Source organism: Coptis chinensis, chromosome 5, assembly GCF_015680905.1.
Source record: "Coptis chinensis isolate HL-2020 chromosome 5, ASM1568090v1, whole genome shotgun sequence".
In the NCBI taxonomy this organism is placed as follows: domain Eukaryota; kingdom Viridiplantae; phylum Streptophyta; class Magnoliopsida; order Ranunculales; family Ranunculaceae; genus Coptis; species Coptis chinensis.
Genome location: NC_141460.1, coordinates 74,726,363 through 74,749,226, shown reverse-complemented (window position 1 = coordinate 74,749,226; position 22,864 = coordinate 74,726,363). Strand labels below are relative to the sequence as shown.

General features: G+C 37.7%; 3 protein-coding genes and 2 long non-coding RNA genes across 5 annotated transcripts; 2 read left to right on the top strand and 3 right to left on the bottom strand.

Moving 5' to 3' along the window:
- Positions 1 to 1,399: 1,399 nt before the first annotated feature.
- Positions 1,400 to 3,128, bottom strand: LOC147498884 (uncharacterized). Its single transcript, XR_015194381.1, has 3 exons — positions 2,483 to 3,128; positions 1,759 to 2,397; positions 1,400 to 1,679 (listed from the first exon to the last, which is right to left on the bottom strand). It is a non-coding gene; the product is annotated as an uncharacterized LOC147498884 (long non-coding RNA).
- Positions 3,129 to 5,931: 2,803 nt separating this feature from the next.
- Positions 5,932 to 6,927, top strand: LOC147498883 (eukaryotic translation initiation factor 3 subunit C-like). Its single transcript, XM_086563365.1, has one exon. It carries the CDS (start codon positions 5,932 to 5,934, stop codon positions 6,925 to 6,927), a length of 996 nt encoding a protein of 331 aa, XP_086419491.1.
- A 1,800-nt stretch (positions 6,928 to 8,727) lies between these two features.
- Positions 8,728 to 9,301, top strand: LOC147498882 (uncharacterized). The gene is made up of 2 exons (XR_015194380.1): positions 8,728 to 8,760; positions 8,932 to 9,301. It is a non-coding gene; the product is annotated as an uncharacterized LOC147498882 (long non-coding RNA).
- A 3,790-nt stretch (positions 9,302 to 13,091) lies between these two features.
- LOC147498881 (uncharacterized) lies at positions 13,092 to 13,938 on the bottom strand. Its single transcript, XM_086563364.1, has 2 exons — positions 13,389 to 13,938; positions 13,092 to 13,324 (listed from the first exon to the last, which is right to left on the bottom strand). The coding sequence occupies exons 1-2, from the start codon at positions 13,936 to 13,938 to the stop codon at positions 13,092 to 13,094; spliced, it is 783 nt and encodes a 260-aa protein (XP_086419490.1).
- Positions 13,939 to 14,018: 80 nt separating this feature from the next.
- On the bottom strand, positions 14,019 to 14,483 carry LOC147498880 (uncharacterized). Its single transcript, XM_086563363.1, has one exon. It carries the CDS (start codon positions 14,481 to 14,483, stop codon positions 14,019 to 14,021), a length of 465 nt encoding a protein of 154 aa, XP_086419489.1.
- Positions 14,484 to 22,864: the final 8,381 nt, after the last annotated feature.

Sequence of the window (22,864 nt, the reverse complement as noted above, 5' to 3'; positions counted from 1 at the left end):
ATTGTAGACATTTCCCTGGTTTTAAATACCGACATGATCATGTTAGAGACATTTTGTGTGATGCATTTTGGAGGGCTGGGGTACAAGTGAAGAAAGAGGCTCCTGTTAACTTTCTCACTGATCCGAATGAGGGCAGATCGACACTTCGGCCTGCGGATGTCTTGATTTACAGTTGGTCCGAGGGAAAGCATGCATGTGTTGATGTAACTGGAGTCTCTCCGTTGGTAGGGTTAGGGAATGGTGACTTTGAGGTAGGAGAAGCTGCTAAGAGGGCAGCAACAGGAAAGATGGAGAAGCATGAGGAAGCTTGTAGGGCTAATCAGCATTGTTTTATTCCGTTCAGTTTCGACACTTTTGGGTTCTTGGAACAACGATGCATTGAGCTACTCAAGAGACTTGAAAGTTATGGATCAGTAACGTTATATGAAATACCGGTTCTAACGAGTTTGTTTTAGAAGGATAGGATTTGCTATTCGAAAGGACTTGCGGTGGCGCACTTGTTGCACGCTTGTCATAATTAATTGTAAAATTCATTATCATTCATTATCAATAAAATTTCCACTTAAATGAAAAAAAAAAAAAAAAAAAAAAAAAAAAAAAAAAAATAGGAACTAAAAGTCACGACAAAAATCTGAAGACATGATCGATAAAAAAAAAACAAACTAAAAGTCTAGGCCAAACATATATTTCTCAAAACACAAAAAGGTAAAAGTTGTCCGTAAGCCAACTTCAAAAAAAAAAGACATGAAACTTTCTTTAAATTCAAATTTAAAAGACCACACTGATGATCAAAGGGTTTAGCATATAGATATTGAAAGCCCACTAGCTGCAAACACAATCGAGTGTTATAATGTAACGTGCAAAAATAAAAAATAAAAATGACATGACATGATCAAATTCCAGTAACATCAGAAAAATAGTTTATGGTCTGCGCAATCTTGTGAAACAATTCATATAAAATTGAATATAACTCCAAATCAGTCAAATCCAAATCCTGTGAATTCAGACACATATCTAGATTTAGTCTCAAGAAACTTTTATCTAATCAAGTACCTAACTTAGACACATATCTTGAACACGAGGGTGGCTAACACTATAATACCACTCGATATATTTGGGATCGCAGTCTGAAGAATCAACAACAGTCGTTCCACGCATTGTCTCGTTTAACACATGGTTAAACCACTGTGACCACTGATGCCCCTGAATGTTTGGGTAAATGATTTTGTAATTATGAGGAGTACTCGTGTCAAGCTCCGGTATAAGCGGCTCGAGTGGAATACCTTGAACCCTACCAAATTGGTGTAATACCCGATCTGGATGATAAGCAGCCAAATCATTAAGACAACAAAGGCATCCATTGAAGAACGAAACCTCATCAAAAGAAAAAGATGCCCGCACGTCTCTATAAGGATCCCAAGTTACCTACAAAAGAAAATCACAATTCATATTTAAAAAGGCACAACTATACAATCTAACATGATTTTTAATATATATGGAATTTAAATCTTACATCTCTTCCTTCCACCTCATCAAGCTCCTCTCGAACTGAAACCAACCTTGTCATGATATCACCTGTGCTGGTCCCAACGAGCCACCTTTTCATGCGTGGCATGTCTATAGTATTTTCAGAATTATAAGGGTGGCCGGAAGCAAGGAAAATGCTCATATACCCATGCCTGAAAATATTTAAGTCATACCACAACCAATGCTACAAAATACCAAAAAAATAAAAATAGAAAACATTTTAACACATACCTCAACCAAAGCTGCAAAACCACAAAATTGTCTTACGTTGTGCTGAGAAGCAAGACTTAGTTGCTTGTACAAATACGCTCCGCCAGACATACCCCAAGCATAATCTTTCACTTTTTCCAAATTCAACAAAAACTTTATGTATGCCACATATATTTTATCACCAGACTTATTTGGGAAGAGTACACATCCAAGCAAATATAATAAATAACCCCTCACACAATTATCAATTATTTCGCTATCTTTACTGTTTTCCTTTCCTGCCAACTTAGAACGAAGCCAACCCAAAGACACAACCTTACCAGCACTACCACAATCATCTAACTCTTCATCTATCTCGGCTTCTGTTATAGCTGGAGATAACCCTTGCACTAGTAATTGTTTAACATCTACCTTTTTAATATTGACTTTCCCAACCAACGCTTTACCCCTAATCGGAAGCCCAGTAAGTTGTTTAATATCGTCCAATGCCACCTCTCGATGAAAGCACAAAGAACGACTTTGTTAACATACCTATGGGTGTGCAACAAAGGGGGAAAGGCCTGAATCTTTAACCTTTTGCCAAAATGTTGTGCATTTTCCCTCCACAACCCATGCCAACATCTTCATTGCATGTTGGTGAGTTTTCAATACTCCGCGCTCCTACAAAACACATATTTTCTCATTACAATGAACACAAATGAGTTATATATAATAAAATAAATACGTTATTGCATAAGTAACACACCTTTCCCAACCAAACAAAGAAAGATACATGCTCATAATACCACCTCAAAACAGAATCTCTACCATCTGTCGTTGGGCCTCCAGGTAATGGACCCTCTTTGGGATATTCTTCTCTTACATCGGGACTCTTGGCTTTTTCCTTCTTCTTTTTCAATGAAAGTATAAAAGCTTTGTCAAAGTATTCTTGAGCCCCTTCTTGACAGTCTATGGAATTGCTTTCTTCCAAATTTTCTTCCACAGAAACATAAACACGTGGAATTTCTTCTTCAATAACATTCTTACCCAACTTTCTTTGATTGTGATTTTTACGGAAAGAAGCAGTTTGAGGTTGCTTGTCGGCTCTTGACAACTTTGCAGCACTAGGTTGTACTTAGGAAGCCTTTGCACCTCTAGTTTTAGGAGGCATCACTACAAAAATCATACAATTAATCATAGTTTATTCTTTAAGAAATTTGAAATGATAAGCAGTATAAACAACATCATCGCAATTATTTAAAATGGAATAAAAAAAATCAAACATTCGATATATATTTAGCGAAAAATGCAACATCCATTTAGTTTCAATAAAACCAAACTAAAAAAAAATTACAAAAAAAAACTTCATTTTAGGCATTTCATCAAATATCTAGCGCACTTTATCCAACTTATATTTCATACAACCAAAACCAACTTCATTTCAATCCAAAATAATCAACAAATTCATCTACGCAATCGCTCGAAGTTCTTTTACGCATTTAATCAAAAACAACAGTGCACTTTACAATCAGTTAAATCAACATTAAACCAAGAATAGCTAAAAACTAAAACTCTAAAAATTCCCATTGCAGAGTAACAATTAATAGAAATTTTTATGAAACTGGTGATATTGTAAATCTGTAACTGAACTGTAAACTAAAAATAAACCATTAAACTTTTTTCAAATATACAAGTTAGTTTTTTCAAATTTATCCGATTTAATTTATAAGAAACCATAAGAACAATTACCCAACTTAATTTACATAACAAATTGCGAAGAATAAAAGTCAAAATTGAATAAGAAATTGAATGAATGACAAAAGGAGTAGATGAATACCGAAATGTCCGAATTGAAATTGAAAAAGAAGATGAAAGGTGCAAATTCAGAGGAGCGGGAGAAAGCGCCAATGTTTTCTATTTTGAAGAAGAAGTATCCGCCAGTTCTTTCTTTTTTGTTTTGTGTTGGGGTCAATTCCAAAAAGTGGGGTGGGGTGGACGGAAAATGACTTATTAAATGGAGGGGTGCCAGTACTATAGATTTAGGGAAAGGGGTGCTAGTCCCATTTTGTGGGGTGTCAATACCGCGGTGAACCCATACATATTACGTGATGTGCAAGAAAGGAATTGTGGGATGGTAGTATGGTATAAGGGTGTAATACGGGGCGGGGCGGGTCAAATAGTGATGGGTCAAGTCGGGACAGGTCTAGGGGATACAAATCCAGTGGTCCCGACGGGGCGGGGCGAGTTGAAGTGTCATGTCTTAGTACCATCACCCGGCCTGTTGGGTCAGCTTACGGGGCGGGTTTTGGGCGGGTCATCCAGGTTGGGTGGAAATTATCATTTTAACCCAATTTCACCCAAAAAAAGCTTTCTAATTCTACAAGTAATATATTTCCAATTCACAACATAGAGAAAAAAATGGAATCAATCAATAAAAAATAAACAAAAATAAAAAAAACTTGAACTTGAACCCAAAACCATATCTGTAAATTTAAAACATTTTTCTCGTGATTTACCATTTGTAAATTGATTATTTTCCATAGCATGATAAAATGAAGATAGAAGCGAGGATCTATGGTACAAAACAATAAAATATAAACTAAAAGAATTCAAAATTAATACAAAGATGAATGATTCATCTTCTCCAAAATTCGAAAGTCGAATTTGAACTTTTGATATTTGCCCAATGTTCAAACTTGAATATGTAAAATTGATGTTGAACTCATAAGTTTGTATTCATATATCTCAAATTCCTACAAAAGTTAAAAAATATATATAAACAAAATACAAAAATATTAGAGTTAGAGTCTTGAAATTGTGCGGGTCAACGGGGTTGGGTCAACGGCTTTTGACACGGTATGGGTCGGGCGGATTGACGGGTCGGGTTTGAGCATTGAACCTACACCCATAGCCCAACCGTATAAAAATGGTGGGGGACGATCGGGTCTATTTTCGGGTCGGTGTGGGTTTGGGTGGCGGGTGAAGACCGGGTACCCTACCCGATGATGGGTCAACGGTTTTTTTTTAACTCCTAGTATAGTATGGTACACAATTGAGTTGGAAACAAAATTGAATGGCAATTGCGTCTATTCACCTATTTTATTCCCAATTTTAGTAAATTACATCTGCAAAACAGATCGAAGCAAAGTACAAAATATCAGGATATAGGTATTTATCGATATTCAATTTGTGGATATCTATCGTGGATATATCCCCTTCTTTGGGGATATTTGACATTGTTTCACATGCAAATATCGTAGATATATCCAAAATATCGACAAATATCGTGGATATCGTGGATATTTATTGATATATCATGATACATTATTTATATTTATTTGAAATATAATAGTAAATATTAAATAAAATTGTTATATACACCAAATATCGCCAAATATCTCCAAATATCACAAATATCATAAATATTGTTAAAATATCACTGATATTTATAGTCGTATACATAGTACAAAATATCCCGATATATCGCGATATTTGGGGATATCTATCCAGATTTCAAAAAAAGATATATAAATATTACGATATGTTAAGAGATATATACGACTGCAAATATCGGTGATATTTTGACGATATTTGCAATATTTGTGATATTTTGCGATATTTAACGATATTTTGTGTATATAACAATTTTATTTAATATTTACCATTATATTTTAAATAAATATAAATAATGTATCATGATATATCAAGAAATATCCACAATATCCACGATATTTGTCGATATTTTGGATATATCAACGATATTTGCATGTGAAACAATGTCAAATATCCCCAAAGAGAAGGATATATCCACGATACATATCCAGAAATTGAATATCGATAAATACCCATATCCTGATATTTTGTACTATGGTCGTATATATCTCTAAACATATCGTGATATTTATATATCTTTCTCTGAAATCTCTAGATAAATATCCTCAAATATCGTAGATATATCGTCGGGATATTTTGTACTATGGATCGAAGAGTCGGGCTGAAACCGATTATAGTGATTGAGATTGGGTTATAAAAGGATGTTGCTCGTTAAACCCTCAAACTAGTTATATTTATATTATTATTCCCTTTTCTTTCCCCTATATTCAGATTTGGTCATTAAATTCCACTGCTTCCGAACCCTACCTACAAGAAGTTTGTGTTAGCACGTAAAAAATAGCTTTTAGTATTGTTTGATATATTGTTGTAATCATGTATACGATGACAGCAAGTGAGAAAAAGGATATTCCGTTTTCTAGCGACGATGAAACAAATTCGATCGAAGAGGAGGATGAAGTGACTGATGATGAAGTGACTAATGATGAAGTAGTGATTCGGAATGTGGATCGGGAATTCGATTCGGATTGGGAAACGGATGAGGATGATGGGATAAAATACGAGAAGCCACAAGGGGATAGTTGGACGAAGGAGATGGATAAGATGAGAGGATATTTTGGGGATCCTAGTAAGATTGTTACATTTGATATGATTAACAATATTTTTATAGCTACTAGGGTTCGGAAAGGAATAGCAAGGCTTGAGGAGATAGAACAACTCACGTTGTTGGTAGAGTTTGCAAAAATACCAGCCCAAAAGGTTGACATCCTTGTCTATATTGTATGGACTCAGCTTAAGGTGGTTCCTCGTGGACATGTTCCAGTCACTGTGTGGAAAAAATGCATGCAAAACATGCTTGTCATAGTCGATATCCTTGAAGAGAATTTAAAGATTGTGTTAGATGATTCCGGAGAATTTGGGTTTGAGGATATTAGTAAGGGAATAAACTGTGATGGAGAGGTACGGATCTGGCGGGCAAACTTGCCTGATTTGTATGCATGGGTGGCTTTTGAATTTTGTATTGGTCTGAAATCAGCGAGACTTGAAAGTTGGGCATATAAGGAGATGCTTCGTTGTGAACCGGTTCTCTTGCTTCTTTCTCAGAAGGTTTTCAAGTATTTACAACTACGGCGAAAAGATTTTGTTGAAGCTGCAATTGTTGCACGAAGAATGATGGAACATTTGTACTATAAACCCCGAGAGGCTTATGATGCGATCGCGCGGAAACTTGTGGAGCAGACAGAAGGTGGAGCTGTTCAAGTGTATTGGTGGCCAACACCTTCTCTTATTTCCAAACATGCACAACAACGACCCACTTTTCCGGAGAATGGCAGCGCATTGATGGCTGAGCTGCGTGCTTTTATTGACAAGCGGGAATGATGCGGCTAAGGTTGATGCTATGTTATTTGCTATATATCACCACGCCATCAATGACGAAGTTCTCCGTATCAAGAGATTTACTCTTGATGAGCCACTTGCAGGATAAGGTTCAACATCTGGACGCATCAACCAAAATACTATTCAACAGGACAATGGCTCAGCTTGGTTTATGTGCATTTAGAGCCGGACTCATAGCAGAAGCCCACAGCTACCTTTCTGAGTTATATGCTGATGAAAGCATTAAGAAGCTACTTTGTCAAGGTGTCTCAGATTGCAGCTGCCATTACAAAACTCAAAAGCAGGAAATTATGGAAGCAAGGAATCAGATGCCTTACCACACACACATAAATCTCGAGCTTTTGGAGGCTGTCCATCTGATATGTGCTATGCTTCTGGAAGTTCCTAATATGGCAGTGAAGACTCATGATGCCAAAGGGAAAGTCATAAGCAAGACATTCCGTAAGCTGTTTGAGGAGAGTCAGAGCAGACTTTTACACCCTCCCCTGGAAATGTTTGTGATTATGTAATGGCTGCCTCTAGGGCCCTTTGCCAGGGAGATTTCCACAAATCCTTCAATTTAATCAAGTCCTTCGATTTCTGGAGGTTCCTCGGGAACCGGGATAATGTCCTTGAAATGCTTATGACCAAGATCAAAGAAGTGGCCTTAGAGAATCCGCCTGTTCGGTTATAGCTCACTGAGCGCGGACCTGCTAACCACCTGGTTCAACTTACCCGAAGATCAAAGAGGATGATGATTCGATCGTGGAGCTTCATGCAAGTGGGAGCTTGCATGCACGTCACATTGTAACAAAGCTACTGGCACTTGTATCCTAGTTGACTAAAAAGTCTTCAATCGTTGCTGAAAGCAATTCAAAATTCGTTGAAGCTAGGACATGAAAAATTGAATGGAATGCCCCCATGTCGCTGGCGAAGATTGATGGCTCTTCTGGAGATCTCAGGACCAAATTGTGATTATTGTTATATTCTGCCCACTTTGAACACTGTCGGTGCTAGTTTTGATATGAAATATTTAGATCCTTCAGATGTAGAATGTTCAAGAAATGCGAACGTGTATTTGTGCCGGCTTAGTCCAGTGATCAGTATTGATATGAAATATTTTGATCCTTCAAGTTAATAGGACAGAACCAATGTAATTCCTACTTTTATGGTGTGCAGCTAGATAGCGTACAATGTCTTACCTTGTTTGTTCTGCAGACTGTGGTTTAGTTTCTATGAAGTATGTAATACTGAAATTTGATTATAGAAGCTCACTGTCATCCCTGAAGTCATAATTGAATTTTGAAAGTTTATTAATTGTTAAGTTCCATGTTAGTGTGCTAAAAAAGAAATACTACTTGGTTGTGAACGGTTTGATGTAAATGCAATATAAAATCTCACTTTAAACTCCCCCTGTGAGTTTCATTGAGTACTAGTTTCTACTGAATTACAATCTCAAATTTGGTAATATGCATTTCCTGGTTGGTTTGTCGCTCTCACTGCTGCACATGCTTTAATTAGTATCGCTCCAAATACTAGGGCGAGGGTTTCAGTATTAGGTTCTTTGGGAGCACTTGTCGCTTTCACTTGCTGCTGTTGTCAGTATCTTGTTACAGGATTTCTTTCTTGTTTTGCAGGGATGGTTCTCGTTCTAGTATGCAAATTTGTTCTCTGAAGCGTTATCAATCTCCAGTGCTTTGAGGTTCTAATATATCATTGCCTGAGTACATTTTTAAAATTTGAGACTGCATTTTCTCATAAATAACAAGGTGCATATATTGGTATGCAGGTTGGCAACGTGGAGGGATAGCTGAGATTGAGAGCTTTTCATTGAAGGTTAATGTTTAGTTTATTATGTGATTTGAGAGTAATCCATTGTATGTTCATTTTCAATTATAATTCGGGGTTATGAATACAAAGTATTTGTTCACTGTTTATCCAGGGTTATAACTATAACGTTTGCAGGATCTTGCATCCAGTTGACTGAAAAATTATTATTGCTTGCAGAAAGCTTGGGTTGTCATATGGTCAAGGACCTTTAGAGCGAATGATAGCATGGCTCTCCGTGGATCTTTCAGTGATGAAGCCCATGAAGTCTGTTTTGCTGTTGTAGTCGTAATCAAGGGGCTTTTCCCGTATCAACTTAACATAGATGCCGACTGCAGCCCTCGAGCATAGGTCAGTTCAGATTCTTTTGTTCTGAATCCAGTTGACTTGCTTTCCAGCAGCATTACTGTTTGCAAATTTATTTTTGTTGTTTTCTTTCTCAACATGTCTTAGATTTTTCGGTATATTTGAAAACCATCAATACACATGACATTGAGATAAATAATTATGGGTTTCGGAATAATTTTTGCTCCCTCTCTGAATTATAACTTGATATTGTCCCTATTTGTCTCTGTGACGTATTTCGGATTGAGTGATTTGATTCAAAGCATTTAATTTAACGCGAACAATCGAGATTCGAGGTCATAAATTTCTGGGGAAGAAATGGGGTTTTTTTTTTTTTTTTCGTAACTGCATTTCCTTTGTTTATCTAACATTGCGGAAAATACATACAGCAGTTATATCATTGAAAACTAGACTAGCAATATTAGGGGGTGGTCTATTACACCATACAAAAGTATGTCCCAGAGACATACATTGTAACGGTTCCGGCAAATTTGTACGAGCTACCATTGGTTTTAACCATCATTCATTAGTATTAGCCTGAGCAAAGCCAAGTTTTGCGAGACCATCAGCCACATAATTTCTTTCTCTGTAAAACCACTGGAGTTTAAATGAAGTGTGAGATAGAAGGAGGTCCCGAACATCCATGATTATGAGTCGTATTTCCCACGGTATAGGCTGGTTCTTCTCTGTAATGCTCTGATGCATTGAAAAATATATTGGGAGTCAGTTTCAAAGATGTCATTTGTTTGTCCTAATTGAGCAGCTAGTTGAATACTAGTTCACAGATCAGTAGATTCCGCATATATGGTAGAACCCCGTCGGATTGGTGTAGAGAAACCCAACAGAATGTCACCCAAAGCATTCCTTAATACACCACCAGCACCTGCCGGACCAGGATTACTGAGAGAGGAGCCATCAACATTAAATTGAGATGGGGGAGAGGAGGGAAAGTCCAACAAATTGCAACGGAAGTGGAATTACTGCTGTGTGTAGAGAATTTCAGACTAGAATGCAGATTCAGTAACTCACTAGAAAGCCGCTGAACAGTTCGAATGACATTGAGAGGACTGGGTTGTGTTTGAAAGCGATATTTATTCCTCTCCAACCAAATCAGCCACATAGTAATAGCCAATAGGGAACAATATAGCCTGGTATTGAGAATCATTTGACGCGGCGAATCATAGAGAATATATCCAATAGCCTGTACTTCTCCTTGCAGAATCTATAGCTTGAGAAAAATTAAGTCCAAACCAGACTGGACGAGCAAAAGGACACTGATCAAGTAGGTGCAACTGAGTTTCCTCCTGTTAGTGCATATAAATAGCAAGTAGGATTGGAGAAAAATCAAAGAGGCCAGATAGGGATGACACTTCTAGGAGTTTGGTTTGGGCCTATGACAGTTCACCTGAGGACATGTCACAAAAGAAGCAACTGATTTTCACCTTGAGTAACTCTTTCAATCTCACAGAAACATTGGAGGATGCTTGAGCGTAAATATCATTCACTGTTACTTTTTGAGGGAATTCATCTGTCCCCGTTTATCATAATGTCGAGTAGTTGTGCTAAGTGACATTTGTTGTTTTGATCTTTCTTCTAGTTTTTCCTGATTAAAGTTTGAAAATGTAGATCAACTGTTTCTACTACTTTGCTGCTGATGCAAGTTGAATTTGGAAGTCAACTAGATAACGCTGGCGAGCTACCCCAGTTTGGAGTTAGCACGGTTTTACCTCTCCAAAAATCCAAAAAAAAAAGTACCATAGTGTTCCTCTTTGCAACCTACATTTTGTGAAAAGTGAAAAAATGGCGTTTTTGTTACTTTCTTCTCCCCTCCATTTTCAAACGATTTCAGGAAATAAACCAAAATCTGTCTTCCCTTTCCCTCACACCCACTTTAAACCAATGCCACCACTTCACTTAATTTGTACCCGATTTTCCAGTGAATCTGTGAAGTTTGCTCTTTCCAGTGCTCTTGCGATTGGATGATCAGTCACTGGTAAGTATAAAACTACTGTTTTAGAAACCATCCATACAGAATATTTTGTTTTTTAGATTGTGATTTAGTTTCTTTGAAGTATTTAATCTTGAAATTTGATTGAAGAAGCTCACTGTCATCCCTGTAGTCATAATTGATCTTTGAAAGCTTATTAAAATTTTAAATTCCATGATAGTGTGCTAAAACGAAATACCAGTTTGGTGTAAATGCAATATAAAATCCTTGAGTTTTGCTCTTTCCAGTGGTTTTGCTCATGGACTTTCACTCACTGTTAAGTATACTACCATAATAGTAGTACCTCTGTAGAAACCATCCATAACATTGAAATTCATACTTATAGATCGCGGTTCAGTTTCTATGAAGTATGTAATCCTGAAATTGATTGAAGAAGCTCACTGTTTAACCTATAGTCATAATTGATATGTGGAAGGAAACTTATTATCCAATGAGCGGAGCGAACGTTTTGGGCCAGGGTAGTGTGTGTGTGGCCCAAAATGTTGTTTGGTAGGTTTCTGTCTGACTGTCCACGTTCTCTCCCATCTCTCTTCTCTCTGCCAAGCTGAGAACTCTTTTCTTCTAAAAACTCCTCTCTCTCTCTCTCTCAATCACTCGATTGTTTCTCCTCTTCCATCTCTCTCAATTACTCGGGTTTGCTTTGTATAACGAAGAAACGCCCCAACATCACAGTCCTTTGCATTGAATTGTTTAACTTTTTGTAGAGATACTTGAAATTTTTGTTGAGGGTTAAATTGGTTGTTTCTCTATTTGGTGCACCAAGTTATCAATTCATGGATTCTTAGAGAAGTTGCCTACACTTTTATTGAAGAAAATCTCACACGAGTGTTTTTTTTTCGATTGATTATGTTATGTCGAGTAACTTAAGTTTTCGTCCTTTCATGATATAGTTACTTGTACATGGAATGAAATTGGTTTTTAAGAGATGGGTATGCTTGGTTGGGTTTTTTATTATTTTTTTTATTTTTTATTTTTTTGCAAAAATGCAAGTGGTTTTGTATTAATATAAAAATAGTTATTTACACTCTTCTCTTAGACTCTCAGTCTCCTCTAAATCATTCACCTACAACTCTCACCTATGACATATGAAGCCAGCCATAAGGCACACTTGACATATTGTCATCATCTACTACGGTTCACATAGTTCTTGTATATCTTATCCTCTCTTATCCTCCAAAATAATCTTTGCCATTCCCTTATGTAGGGGTGATGTGGAGTATATTGTTCCTTGTGCTCAGTTTCTTTGTTAGACTCTTTATGAACTAGTACCATGGCTACTTCTGCAAACTGACCTATATTATCCCATATTGCCTATATTTCATTCTCAACCATCCAAGGAATCATCATTTTCCTATTCAAAATCTCTATAACTCCTTTTTGACTAGAAGCTATCTTGATTCTTCTGTATCTTGCTTGTCTGCATAGCTTGATCCCTTCATGTATGGCAGTGAGCTCTTGGTGTAGTGTTGTTCTCTCCCCCTCTTGTAGCATGACATGCTACAAAATTGCCTTTGTGATCTCTAAGGGTGTTGCCCCTCCCTGTTTTATCCTTCTCAAGACTGCTTGCCGTATTTATCTTAATGACTCCTTGATCTGGTGGTTCCCATTTGATTAGGAAGATTTTGTGCCTCTGGAATTGTGCTTGTATACCCAATCCTCGTGCTATGTCCTTGTTCTTAGGGGTGTCCTCTATATTTTTGGCTATGTGATGTAGGACAATAAGGATGGGTTCTATAGAATTAGGAAGGCTATCTAATTAGTAGTTTCTTATTTGAGTTTAATTAGAATTAGTATTTTTCTTTCTTGGTTATCAAGTATGGTTTATCTATATAAAGAGGCCAATGTAGTTTGGTTAGGGATCAATCAAAAACCAATTATCAAATATCAAATCTCCAAAATCCTTTTTTTTTTTTTTTTGGTAGGCAAGCGGGGTTTTTAACGAGGTCTCCTACCCCTTCATTAAATAAATAAATAGTAACTGAGCTGTTTACAATCTCACATACTCTATGCCAATAGCATCCTCATATACAATCTTCCTAATATCCTCTGAAAAAGAGCTAGGGATTATATCAACATTCCTCACATTGGGTACATTATCAGCTAATGCATCAGCCAATTTATTCGCTTCCCTATACACATGAATTATATTAAACTGCTCCAAGTGTCTCACCAGCTCTTCAATGCTCCGAATTAGCTTTCCTTGCGTGCCATGGGTACTGCCTTTTTGTGTTCAAGAATGAGACGACATTCATTGAGTCTGTCCTTGCTTCAATTCGCTGTATACCTTGTTGTCTTGTCATTTCCAGCCCTTTTTCCAATCCTTGTAGTTCGATCATGGCAATGCTGCGATGTTCTGACTTTCCTTTGCTTGCCGCGATAACTTCTCCCTTGTCTGTTCGAATAACTGCTGCCCATCCTCCCAAGTCTCCTTGTAATGTCCCATCGGTGTTTAACACATGTAGATTAGCTTCAGTTTTCTCCCATCTGCATATCTTTTTCACTGTTTCCCTTTCTTCAATCTTCACACTCCAGGTGCTGCTCAGAAATTCCAGCTCCCTTCCTGGCTCCATAGCTACTCTTAGCGACTGCAGTTTTATTCTTGCATCATTAAAGATCAAGTTCGCAACTTGTTCTGCTGTGTTCTTCTTGTTCTCGAAAATTCTCCCATTTCGCTCCCTCCAAATCCAATATATCATCCCATTCCACACCAACTTCATTGCGTCTTGTTTAAACCCCTTCCCTTTTGTGGTTTGTATAACCCATTCCATCTCATCCATCCATGTTCTTTGCCGCTTCCTCTCACAGTATCCGGTTTTTGTAGCAGCTTTGCCCATATGAATTGGCTATAGTAGCATTCGAAAAATAGATGCTCTTCATTCTCCACTTCTCGCCAACATAGTATACACACATCCGATTATACCTTCCCCCATTCTCGCAACTTACTGAGTGTTTTGAGTTCCCCTTGCACTGCCATCCAACTGATGAATGAGTGTCTCGGTATCCGATTAGCATACCACACCAGCTGGTGCCAATCAGTATTTGCTTTTGTATTTCTAACATGGTGGTAGGTGTCTCTCATGTTGTAATTCCCTCGCTCTGACACAGACCATATGACTTTGTCTTCTCCCCCTGTTATATCCACCACTTCTTCCATTTTCATGACAATGTCAGGCATGTGTCTTCTAATACGCTGCGGCACTTTCCACTCTCCATTCTCTATGAACTTCGAAACTTTTGCATTCAAATTACCTGTGGAGTCGTATAAAAGAGTCTGCGGAAACAACCTTTTGAGAATCCCAGCTGGGTGCCAAGGGTCTAACCAGAACCTTGTATTTTGACCGTCTCCTATTTGATGCATCACAATACCTTTTCCTTCCATTCTGTTTTTTAGTATTCCCCTCCAGCTGCAAGAGCAGTCCATTGGTATAGCCATATGCCAGAAGTCTTTCTTTTTTATGAGGTTTGTCTTAACCCATTGTACCCATAGTGTCTTCTTATTGCTGACCACATTCCAGAGGTGCCTTAAGTTAGCTACTACATTCACTGCTGCAATGTCTCGCACTCCCAATCCCCCTTTTTCAAAAGGGTGGCAGACCCTTTCCCATGATATCAATGCATGAGAGATAGCACAATCAGGCCCAGTCCACAGAAAGTTCCTGCACAATCTATTAATATCCTCAATGATACTTTGCGGTAACATAAAACATGAAGCCCAGTACATACTTATGTTGTTCAAAACTGCCTTGACTAGCTGTAGCCTTCCCGCATAAGATAAAGATTTACCTTTCCATGATTGTATTCTGGTGGCCACTTTAGAAATTAATGGTGCACAATCAATGGAAGTTAATCTTGTTGTAATAAGCGGCAGCCGAGATATTTCACAGGAAGTGTCCCTTTTTGAAACTGAATAACACTTTGAATATCATCACATCTATTGTCCTCCAGGCCTGCAAAAAAAAGTGAACTTTTTTCTATGTTTACTTCTAATCCCGTGCATTTGTTAAAGATCTCCAAAATCCTATTATACTTTTCTCCATAACTTCTACAATTCTTCAAACTTCAATTATTCTTCTTGATTCTTAATGTAGATCTGACTGGCGAAAGCTTTAGTTAAATAGAATCTACACTTTAATTGAAAAACAATTAAAAGACGACCTAAAAATCACTCTTTTATTGAATCTCTCAATCACAAATCACACACATAAAACACAACTACCCAAACCCTAACTATAAGCCCGCTATTTAAACTAAACCTTAAAAACATAAACCAATAGTAATACGACATGTGTCACAACTAACTAATGGACTCGAACCATGGGCTTCGACTCAACTAAGGGGCTCACGCTCATAAAATGTAGAGGGAACATAGGCGCACACCTATGTCTTCAAAGCAACGAACTCATGTTCTACATCATTCTCTCCAAGTTGAAGAAGCTTGTCCACAAGCTTCTTGACATGAAAACCCACCAGTATGCAAAAGCTCTTCATTCTATACATCACCCTCCTGGGGTTCGGAGGAATTCGACCTCGAGTTTTGGCTTTGTATCTAAACACAAAGGGAATAATGCACCATGATGTTACAAATGTGCACTGTATTTCTTTGCTTTGCCGTAGAGAAAATGTCTCAATATTGGGCAGAAAAGGATCCACATAACCACTGTCGAAGGCCCAAATCCAGAATGTCGCATTGGCATTCCAGCAACTAATTGATGTTCACAAAAAGTCGTCCCAAAAGAATTTGTGTGTGGGCTTTCTTGGACCTGTTTATCACAAGCCCATAGTGGTGAGCATTGCTGCTGATGGCATTTGTAATCACGCTCAAGATACAACACAACGGCTTCAAAAGTTCCTTCATTCTTTTTGTTGTCATCGATAACAACTGGTGTTTTACGTTGGGCTATAGAAGCTCCACCAACGATGGGGGGTTTGGGCTGCAAAAGCTCCACCATAGCCTCCCTCAGTCGACTAGTTGCTTCTTCTAATCGATCAAACCTGTTTTGCATTAACATTTCTTTCAACTCTTCTAATCGAGCAACCCGAACTCTAGGGGTTAATATGAATCCATGAGTTCTCTATGAATTCTTCATCTCTGACGTTGTAGACATATCTTGATTTACAATAATAAAATTGGATTCACGATGAACAGTAACGCATAAATAGCACCTGATGAACAGTGTTTTCGGTGAACAGTATCGTGAATAGTAACCCTTGGAATTAATCTGCTCTGATACCAAATAATGTAGATCTGACAGACGGAAGCTTCAGTTAAATAGAATCTACACTTTAATTGAAACACAATTAAAAGACGACCTAAAAATCACTCTTTTATTGAATCTCTCAATCACAAATCACACACATAAACACAACTACCCAAACCCTAACTATAAACCCGTTATTTAAACTAAACCTAAAAGCATAAACCAATAGTAACACAACATGTGTTACAAGTAACTAATCGACTCGAACCATGGGCTTGGACTGAACTAAGGGGCTCACGCCCATAAAATGTAGAGAGAACATAGACGCACACCTATGTCTTCAAAGCAACGAACTCATGGTCTACATCAATTCTATTCTCTATTTTGAGGATCTCCGCATCCTTTAATTTCTTTCTAAACCCTTGTTCCTTATCAATTGGTATCGGAGCCTCAATTTCTAGATTCTTATTTGGAAATCAATCCACCATCCACCATCCACCAAAAAAATAAATAAAAACGCTTCCGCACAAACCAAGCACAAACAAAAAAAACGTCATCTTCAAAAATTCACCCAGAACAGGATACTTGGAGCTAGTCATCGTGCCATACACCATTGGAAAGATACCGAAGTCTAGTTTCTAACAAAAAAAAAAACGTTGAAACGTTTCAAGGTCTGTAGAGAAAGTTATTCCTGTTTTCATCCAAAGCATGTTCGTTTTGACTGATTTCTAAAAAAAAATCAAAGTTCTTCATCAATGGCTCCAAACAATCAAGATTTCATCACAAGGGAAGAGTTTAATGCTCTAAAACAAGTAGTAGAAAATCAAACTCAGAAAATTGATTCTTTTGATGCAAAGTTAGATTCAAAGTTTGAAGCTTTTGAGACGAGATTCATGAATATATTAAAAGAAACCATTGCGAGAAAAACACCATCTTCAACTATTTAATCCCCAAACAAATATCTCTCTTCCATCCAAAAAGAAACCTCCACTTTTGATGTTTCCATAACCCCTAAAAACTCCACCTTCCCTGGAGATGTAGCTCAAATTTTACCTAAAACACTTATTTCCATCACCGAACTCCTTAATCAATCTTGCAAATCAAATTCTTCCATCACAAAGTTCTCTTCCTCATGTCACACCAACGATACCACGAGCATCGATGAGGATATTAATGAACGAGAGTGGAGATGCAAGTTTGATGAAGATAAGAGACTCAGTCGAGATTCAACAAAGATCAACTATGGAGCCATCCCTGAATACAAACTTAAGGCAGATATAAAGTTTTCAGGTAATTTCAAAATTGAAGATTTTCTTGATTGGATTTATAAAGTTGATAGGTTTTTCAAGTTTATGGATGTTCTTGAAGACAAGCAAGTCAAGATGGTTGTTTACAAATTGAAAGGGGTAGCCGCAGCATGGTGGCTTTCGTTTATTGAACAACGACAACTTGTAGGTAAACCTAAAATTCTTACATGGAATGGTATGAAGAGATTGTTACGTGCTAAGTTATTTCCTAAGGATTATCGCCAACAATTGTTTTCTAAGTTGCAAAATTGTCAACAAGGAGCTGGAACTATTGAAGAGTATGTGACTGAATTTTATTCACTTATTGCTCGTAATGATGTGCGTGAAACTGAAGAACAATTGATTTATCATTTTATTGGTGGCCTTAATCGTGTTATAAGTAATAGCATGCTTTCGTCTACATACATTATGGCTGATACGATTCAGGTGGCTATCAAGATTGAGAGTTCTTTGAATCAGTTACCATCTCCCCAATTTTCCCGTCACTACAACAATTATTCCCGCTCTAACCATTCATATGACCCAAAATCCATATTCAACTCATTCTCATCCTAATACCTCTACCCATTTTCCACCTCCTACTTCCAGCTCCCACAAATCCCCACAATACCATAATCCATCACCTCAAATGTCTGAACCACTACTACCCTTAACAAATATCCCTCCTTTTTCCACCCCATCACCCCAACCTAAATCTTAATTTCAAGCTAATACTCGTCTACCTTATAACCAATCCAAACCAAACACTCGCCCAAACCAAACCTACACTCAAACCAGCAATCCATCTCAAAATCTTTATGCCAAACACAGAGGAGAACATTGTAAAAAGTGTGGTAAGCCAGGCCATTCTTCTATTAAATGTCGTAAGCAACAATTTCTTGGCTATACTGAGAACACTAACGAAGATGATGTTGATGCGACTCACAATGACCAAGTGGAACAAGATATTGCTTATCAGATTTATGAGGTTGAAGGTGCTATTGATGTTTAGTTAGTTCTTCATTTTATCAACTCGAGGTCGAGTTGTTTTAAAAGAAGGGGTGAATGATGTAGGACAATAAGGATGGGTTCTATAGAATTAGGAAGGCTATCTAATTAGTAGTTTCTTATTTGAGTTTAATTATAATTAGTATTTTTCTTTCTTGGTTATCAAGTATGATTTATCTATATAAAGAGGCCAATGTAGTTTGGTTAGGGATCAATCAAAAACCAATTATCAAATATCAAATCTCCAAAACCCTATTACACTTTTCTCCCTAACTTCTACAATTCTTCAAACTTCAATTCTTCTTGATTCTATTCTCTCTTTTGAGGATCTCCACATCCTTTCATCTCTTTCTAAACCCTTGTTCCTCAAAACTCTCTTGATTTCCTCTTGTACACCTTTGCTGATCACTCGTGCATTGGTTCTCTTCTTTTTGAATCTTCGATTATTTCTCTCTCCACAGCATTACATAGAATGCATTTTGAATGATCAATGATATTCAACTGCATTAGTTTGTTTTGTGTCAATAAAGCTCCAGAGTAAACTTGCCAACTCAAGAACTTGTGCCTCAGTGCACCAAACCAATTTACTCCAAGCCACCTCTCGATCTTTCCTCATGATGGCTTCATACCCAGACTTCAATGTATATTTCCCTGAGCTTGTTTATGTCCAGTACCATCTGTCTCCCATGCCTCCTCTGTGAACCTTTGTTTTCTTTATTTCATCTTTGATGGCAGTTAATAAATTTACATTGTCACAGTTCCAAGTGTGTCCTTGCAGAATGCAGCTCACCTTGGCTTTGTCGGGTATTCCTGATGCTTGTCTAGCATGTTGATCTACCAGCTGTGCTAGTGGTTTGTCAAGCACCCATCTCTCATGCCAGGATGACGTGTCTTTCCCATTAGTAATCAGCTTCTTCATCATCCCCTGTGCAGCTACTCTATTCTGTAGTATCTTCCTCTACGAGCATGAGCAGTCTTGGGGTTCTTTTATTGTCCAAAACTGCTTTGATTTGATGTTATTCTTGCTCATCCATTTGACCCATAAGTTCTCTTCCTCAGTCATGAGCTTGAATGTCAGACCACAGATTGCAGCCTTATTCCATGCTGCCAGTTTATTGATTCCCAACCCTCCATTGCTTTTTTCTCGACATAGAACTTCCTCACTGACATGGTGTATCTTCTTGTTCATCTTTGATCCTGCCCATATAAAGGTGGTGCATTCTTTGAAGTTCATTTGTGGATCGTTTTTAGGTAGTATCGAGTCGCCCTTACCCGGTAGAATTGTACATTGGTAAGCACGATTTCACCGATTGCGATGCGCCAAGATATGAGAGTACTCTTGCCCTCCATGATGTTATCCTTTTTGACATAGCTTCAATAAGAGGATTACAATCATCAGTGCTTAATCTTGATGCTACCAGTGGCATACCTAAGTGCTTGAGTGGTGGTGTGATCAATTTAACTCCAATGGCTTTTGCTAGGTCTTGAGCCCCTTCAGTTGATAGTCCTGCAACAATAATGTTACTCTTCCTGTTGTTCATGTGGAGCCCAGAATATCCTTCAAATTCTTTAAGAATTTGTACAATGGCCCGAGTGGATGAGACTCTACAGAAGACTATCAGGTCATCGGCAAAGCATAGGTGGGTTAAAGGGGGTTAAAGCATTTTGGGTGAGCATTGAAGCTTCTCTTCTGCCTTCCTTGTTCTAGCCTCACTACCAGAGCTTCCATAATCAATACAAAAAGGTACGAGGATAGTGGATCCCCTTGTCTTATGCCTTATTCTCCTTTAAAGCACCCCACTGCTTGCCCATTCACCATAATAAAGTATGAAGGTGTTGTGATACAAGCCCCGATCCACCGTACAAACTTATGGTGAAATCCAAGTTTAACAAGGATGTCAATGATGGCTTGCCATTGTACATTGTCATAAGTCTTTTGTAAATCTATCTTCAGTGTGCATCTTGGTGAAACTCTTTTCCTCAGATAGTTCCTCATAAACTCATGTGATAGGAGTAGATTATCCTGGATTTGCCTTCCCGAAATACATGTTGATTGGTTCTCCTGTATGAGTTTGGCTATGTATTTCTTCATTCTGTTTGCAAGCACCTTTGATATAGTCTTATAGACATTACATCATGCAATGGGTCTATTGTCTTCCACCTAGTTAGGGCTATCAACTTTGGGCACCAGTGTGATGTTAGTTGCATTGACACTTCTTAACATTCTAGATGCCTTGAAGAAATTCTTTACTGCCTTTAAGAAATCAGATTTGATAATGTCCTAGTATGCCTTGAAGAAATGAGCTCCAAACCCATTCGGCCCTGCTGACTTGTCATCTCTAATATCAAAAAGAGTTTCTATAATTTTCAAGTCTGTTATTTCTTCCACCATGTTGTCTGCCTCAACTGGATTTAGTTTACATCTGAATGGTAATTCTTGCAGCATGTCATTTGTATAGGCTTGTGTATGTGGGGACCCCAGAAATTCCTTGTAGTAATCTTCTATCACCTGTTGTGCCTCCTTTTCAGATTTGGTTCGCTGACCATCTTTATTCATCAAACCCCATATTGAGTATCTTTTCTTTCTCTGCTGAACAATCTTGTGGAAGAAAGTTGTGCATTCATCCCCATCTGTATCCCATACTATTTTTGCCTGTTGCTTAAGCATTTCCATTTCTTTGCTCTTAAGTGAGTTAAGTTGTTGTGTTAAGTCCTCCTCTGTTTGCGCAAGCAAAGTGTTGCTTCGTTGGAGTTGTAGTTTCCCCTAAACTTCTGTTAGTTCCTCTCTCACTCTTTCAATTCTCTTTTCTATATTGGAGAAGTTGTTCTTTGCCCATCCCTTAATTTCTTTCTTAAGAAGCTTTAGTTTCCTTATGAGTATGAACATCGGGTTTCCTTCAATAACTTGCTGCCAGTTCTTTTTAATAACTTGATGTAGACTGTCATCTTCGGTCCAGAAATTGTAGAATCTAAACAGCTTCATCTTTTTGTTACTTCTAGTTGCACTTCTTACTACACGTGCTGTGATCAGACACTCCTGCTGCTTTGAACTCTGCTACCGTGTTATTGTATTATGTGTTCCATTCTTCATTAACAAGGCATCGATCAATTCTACTCATTTTCCTATTGCTTCCAGCACCTTTATTCGACCAAGTGAAATAGCATCCCATACTGTTTAGATCCTCAAGATAAGCTTGTTCCACGCAGTTTCTGAAGTCTTCAATATCCTTCATTTATACTGGTTCACTTATTCTCTCCTTTGTCTCTAGTGCGTTATTAAAATCACCTACTAAGATCCAGGGATCTTTTGTACTTTTCACAATTATCAAAATGTCCTTCCATAGCTCCTTCCTTATGCTCAATTCATTCGAAGCATAAATGAAAGTGGCATAGTAACTTGTTGCTGTCTGAAGATTATCAACCCTGGTGTGTATTAACTGGTTGGTGCAAAATATCTTTGTGACGTTGATCATTCATGAATCCCACAAAACTCATATTCTGCCATTAGGGTGTCTCTTATAGTTATCCATCCAATTCCAATTGAGTGCCAATGAATTAAAGATGTTGAACTTATTCTGCTATTTAACTCTAGTTTCCATAAGTCCCATTAGAGAGGCAAAATTCTCTAGTATAAACTTCTTAACCTCCTTACCTTTTGAGAAGTCGTTTAGTCCCCTTACATTCCATGCTCCAATCAAGTGTATATCCATTAAGAACTGTGAGTTTGGGTCTGGGACCTATCTTGTTCCTTCTCTCCTTGGGGTTGGCTATCTGTGGTTCTTTCCCTCCCTTCTTCCCTTGAACTTCATTGTGATTTGTTCTCTTTTCCTTCATGCCACCACTTCCTTTTGTCTTTTGGGTTGTAGTCTGTACTATAGCCTTAAACTTAGGAACTTTTGGTGCCTCTAATGCCTACTCTGCCTTTTGTATGTTGACAATTTATGTACACTCATCTACTCGTAGAAAGTCTATATTATCATCTGTCTCATTCTCATTTTCCTCATCCTCATTGTTCATCATTAAGCAGTTAGATTGGTTTGATGTTGGAATTTTTATATGAGTTCTTAGTGTGATTCATATTTTTGTTATGTTAACTCACTGTTATTGATTAGTTTGGAAATGGTTTTGGTTTGATACTTTGATTAGTTTATCTGTAATTGTGACTTAAGTTGTCAGCATTTCATGATCCAATTATTTATGGGGAGGCACAAATGTCTATTTTTTGTGAAATGGGTGTGTCTGGATGTCAGGTGGCAACTTATACTTGT

Excerpts from the sequence above, each read along its gene's own strand:
- LOC147498883 (XM_086563365.1), top strand. The coding sequence starts at position 5,932 with ATGACAGCAAGTGAGAAAAAGGATATTCCGTTTTCTAGCGACGATGAA.
- LOC147498881 (XM_086563364.1), bottom strand. The coding sequence starts at position 13,938 with ATGGGCAAAGCTGCTACAAAAACCGGATACTGTGAGAGGAAGCGGCAA. Across the intron at positions 13,325-13,388 it reads GGAAATGACAAGACAACAAG|GCAGTACCCATGGCACGCAA; the intron begins GTATACAGCGAA and ends GAACACAAAAAG.
- LOC147498880 (XM_086563363.1), bottom strand. The coding sequence starts at position 14,483 with ATGGAAGGAAAAGGTATTGTGATGCATCAAATAGGAGACGGTCAAAAT.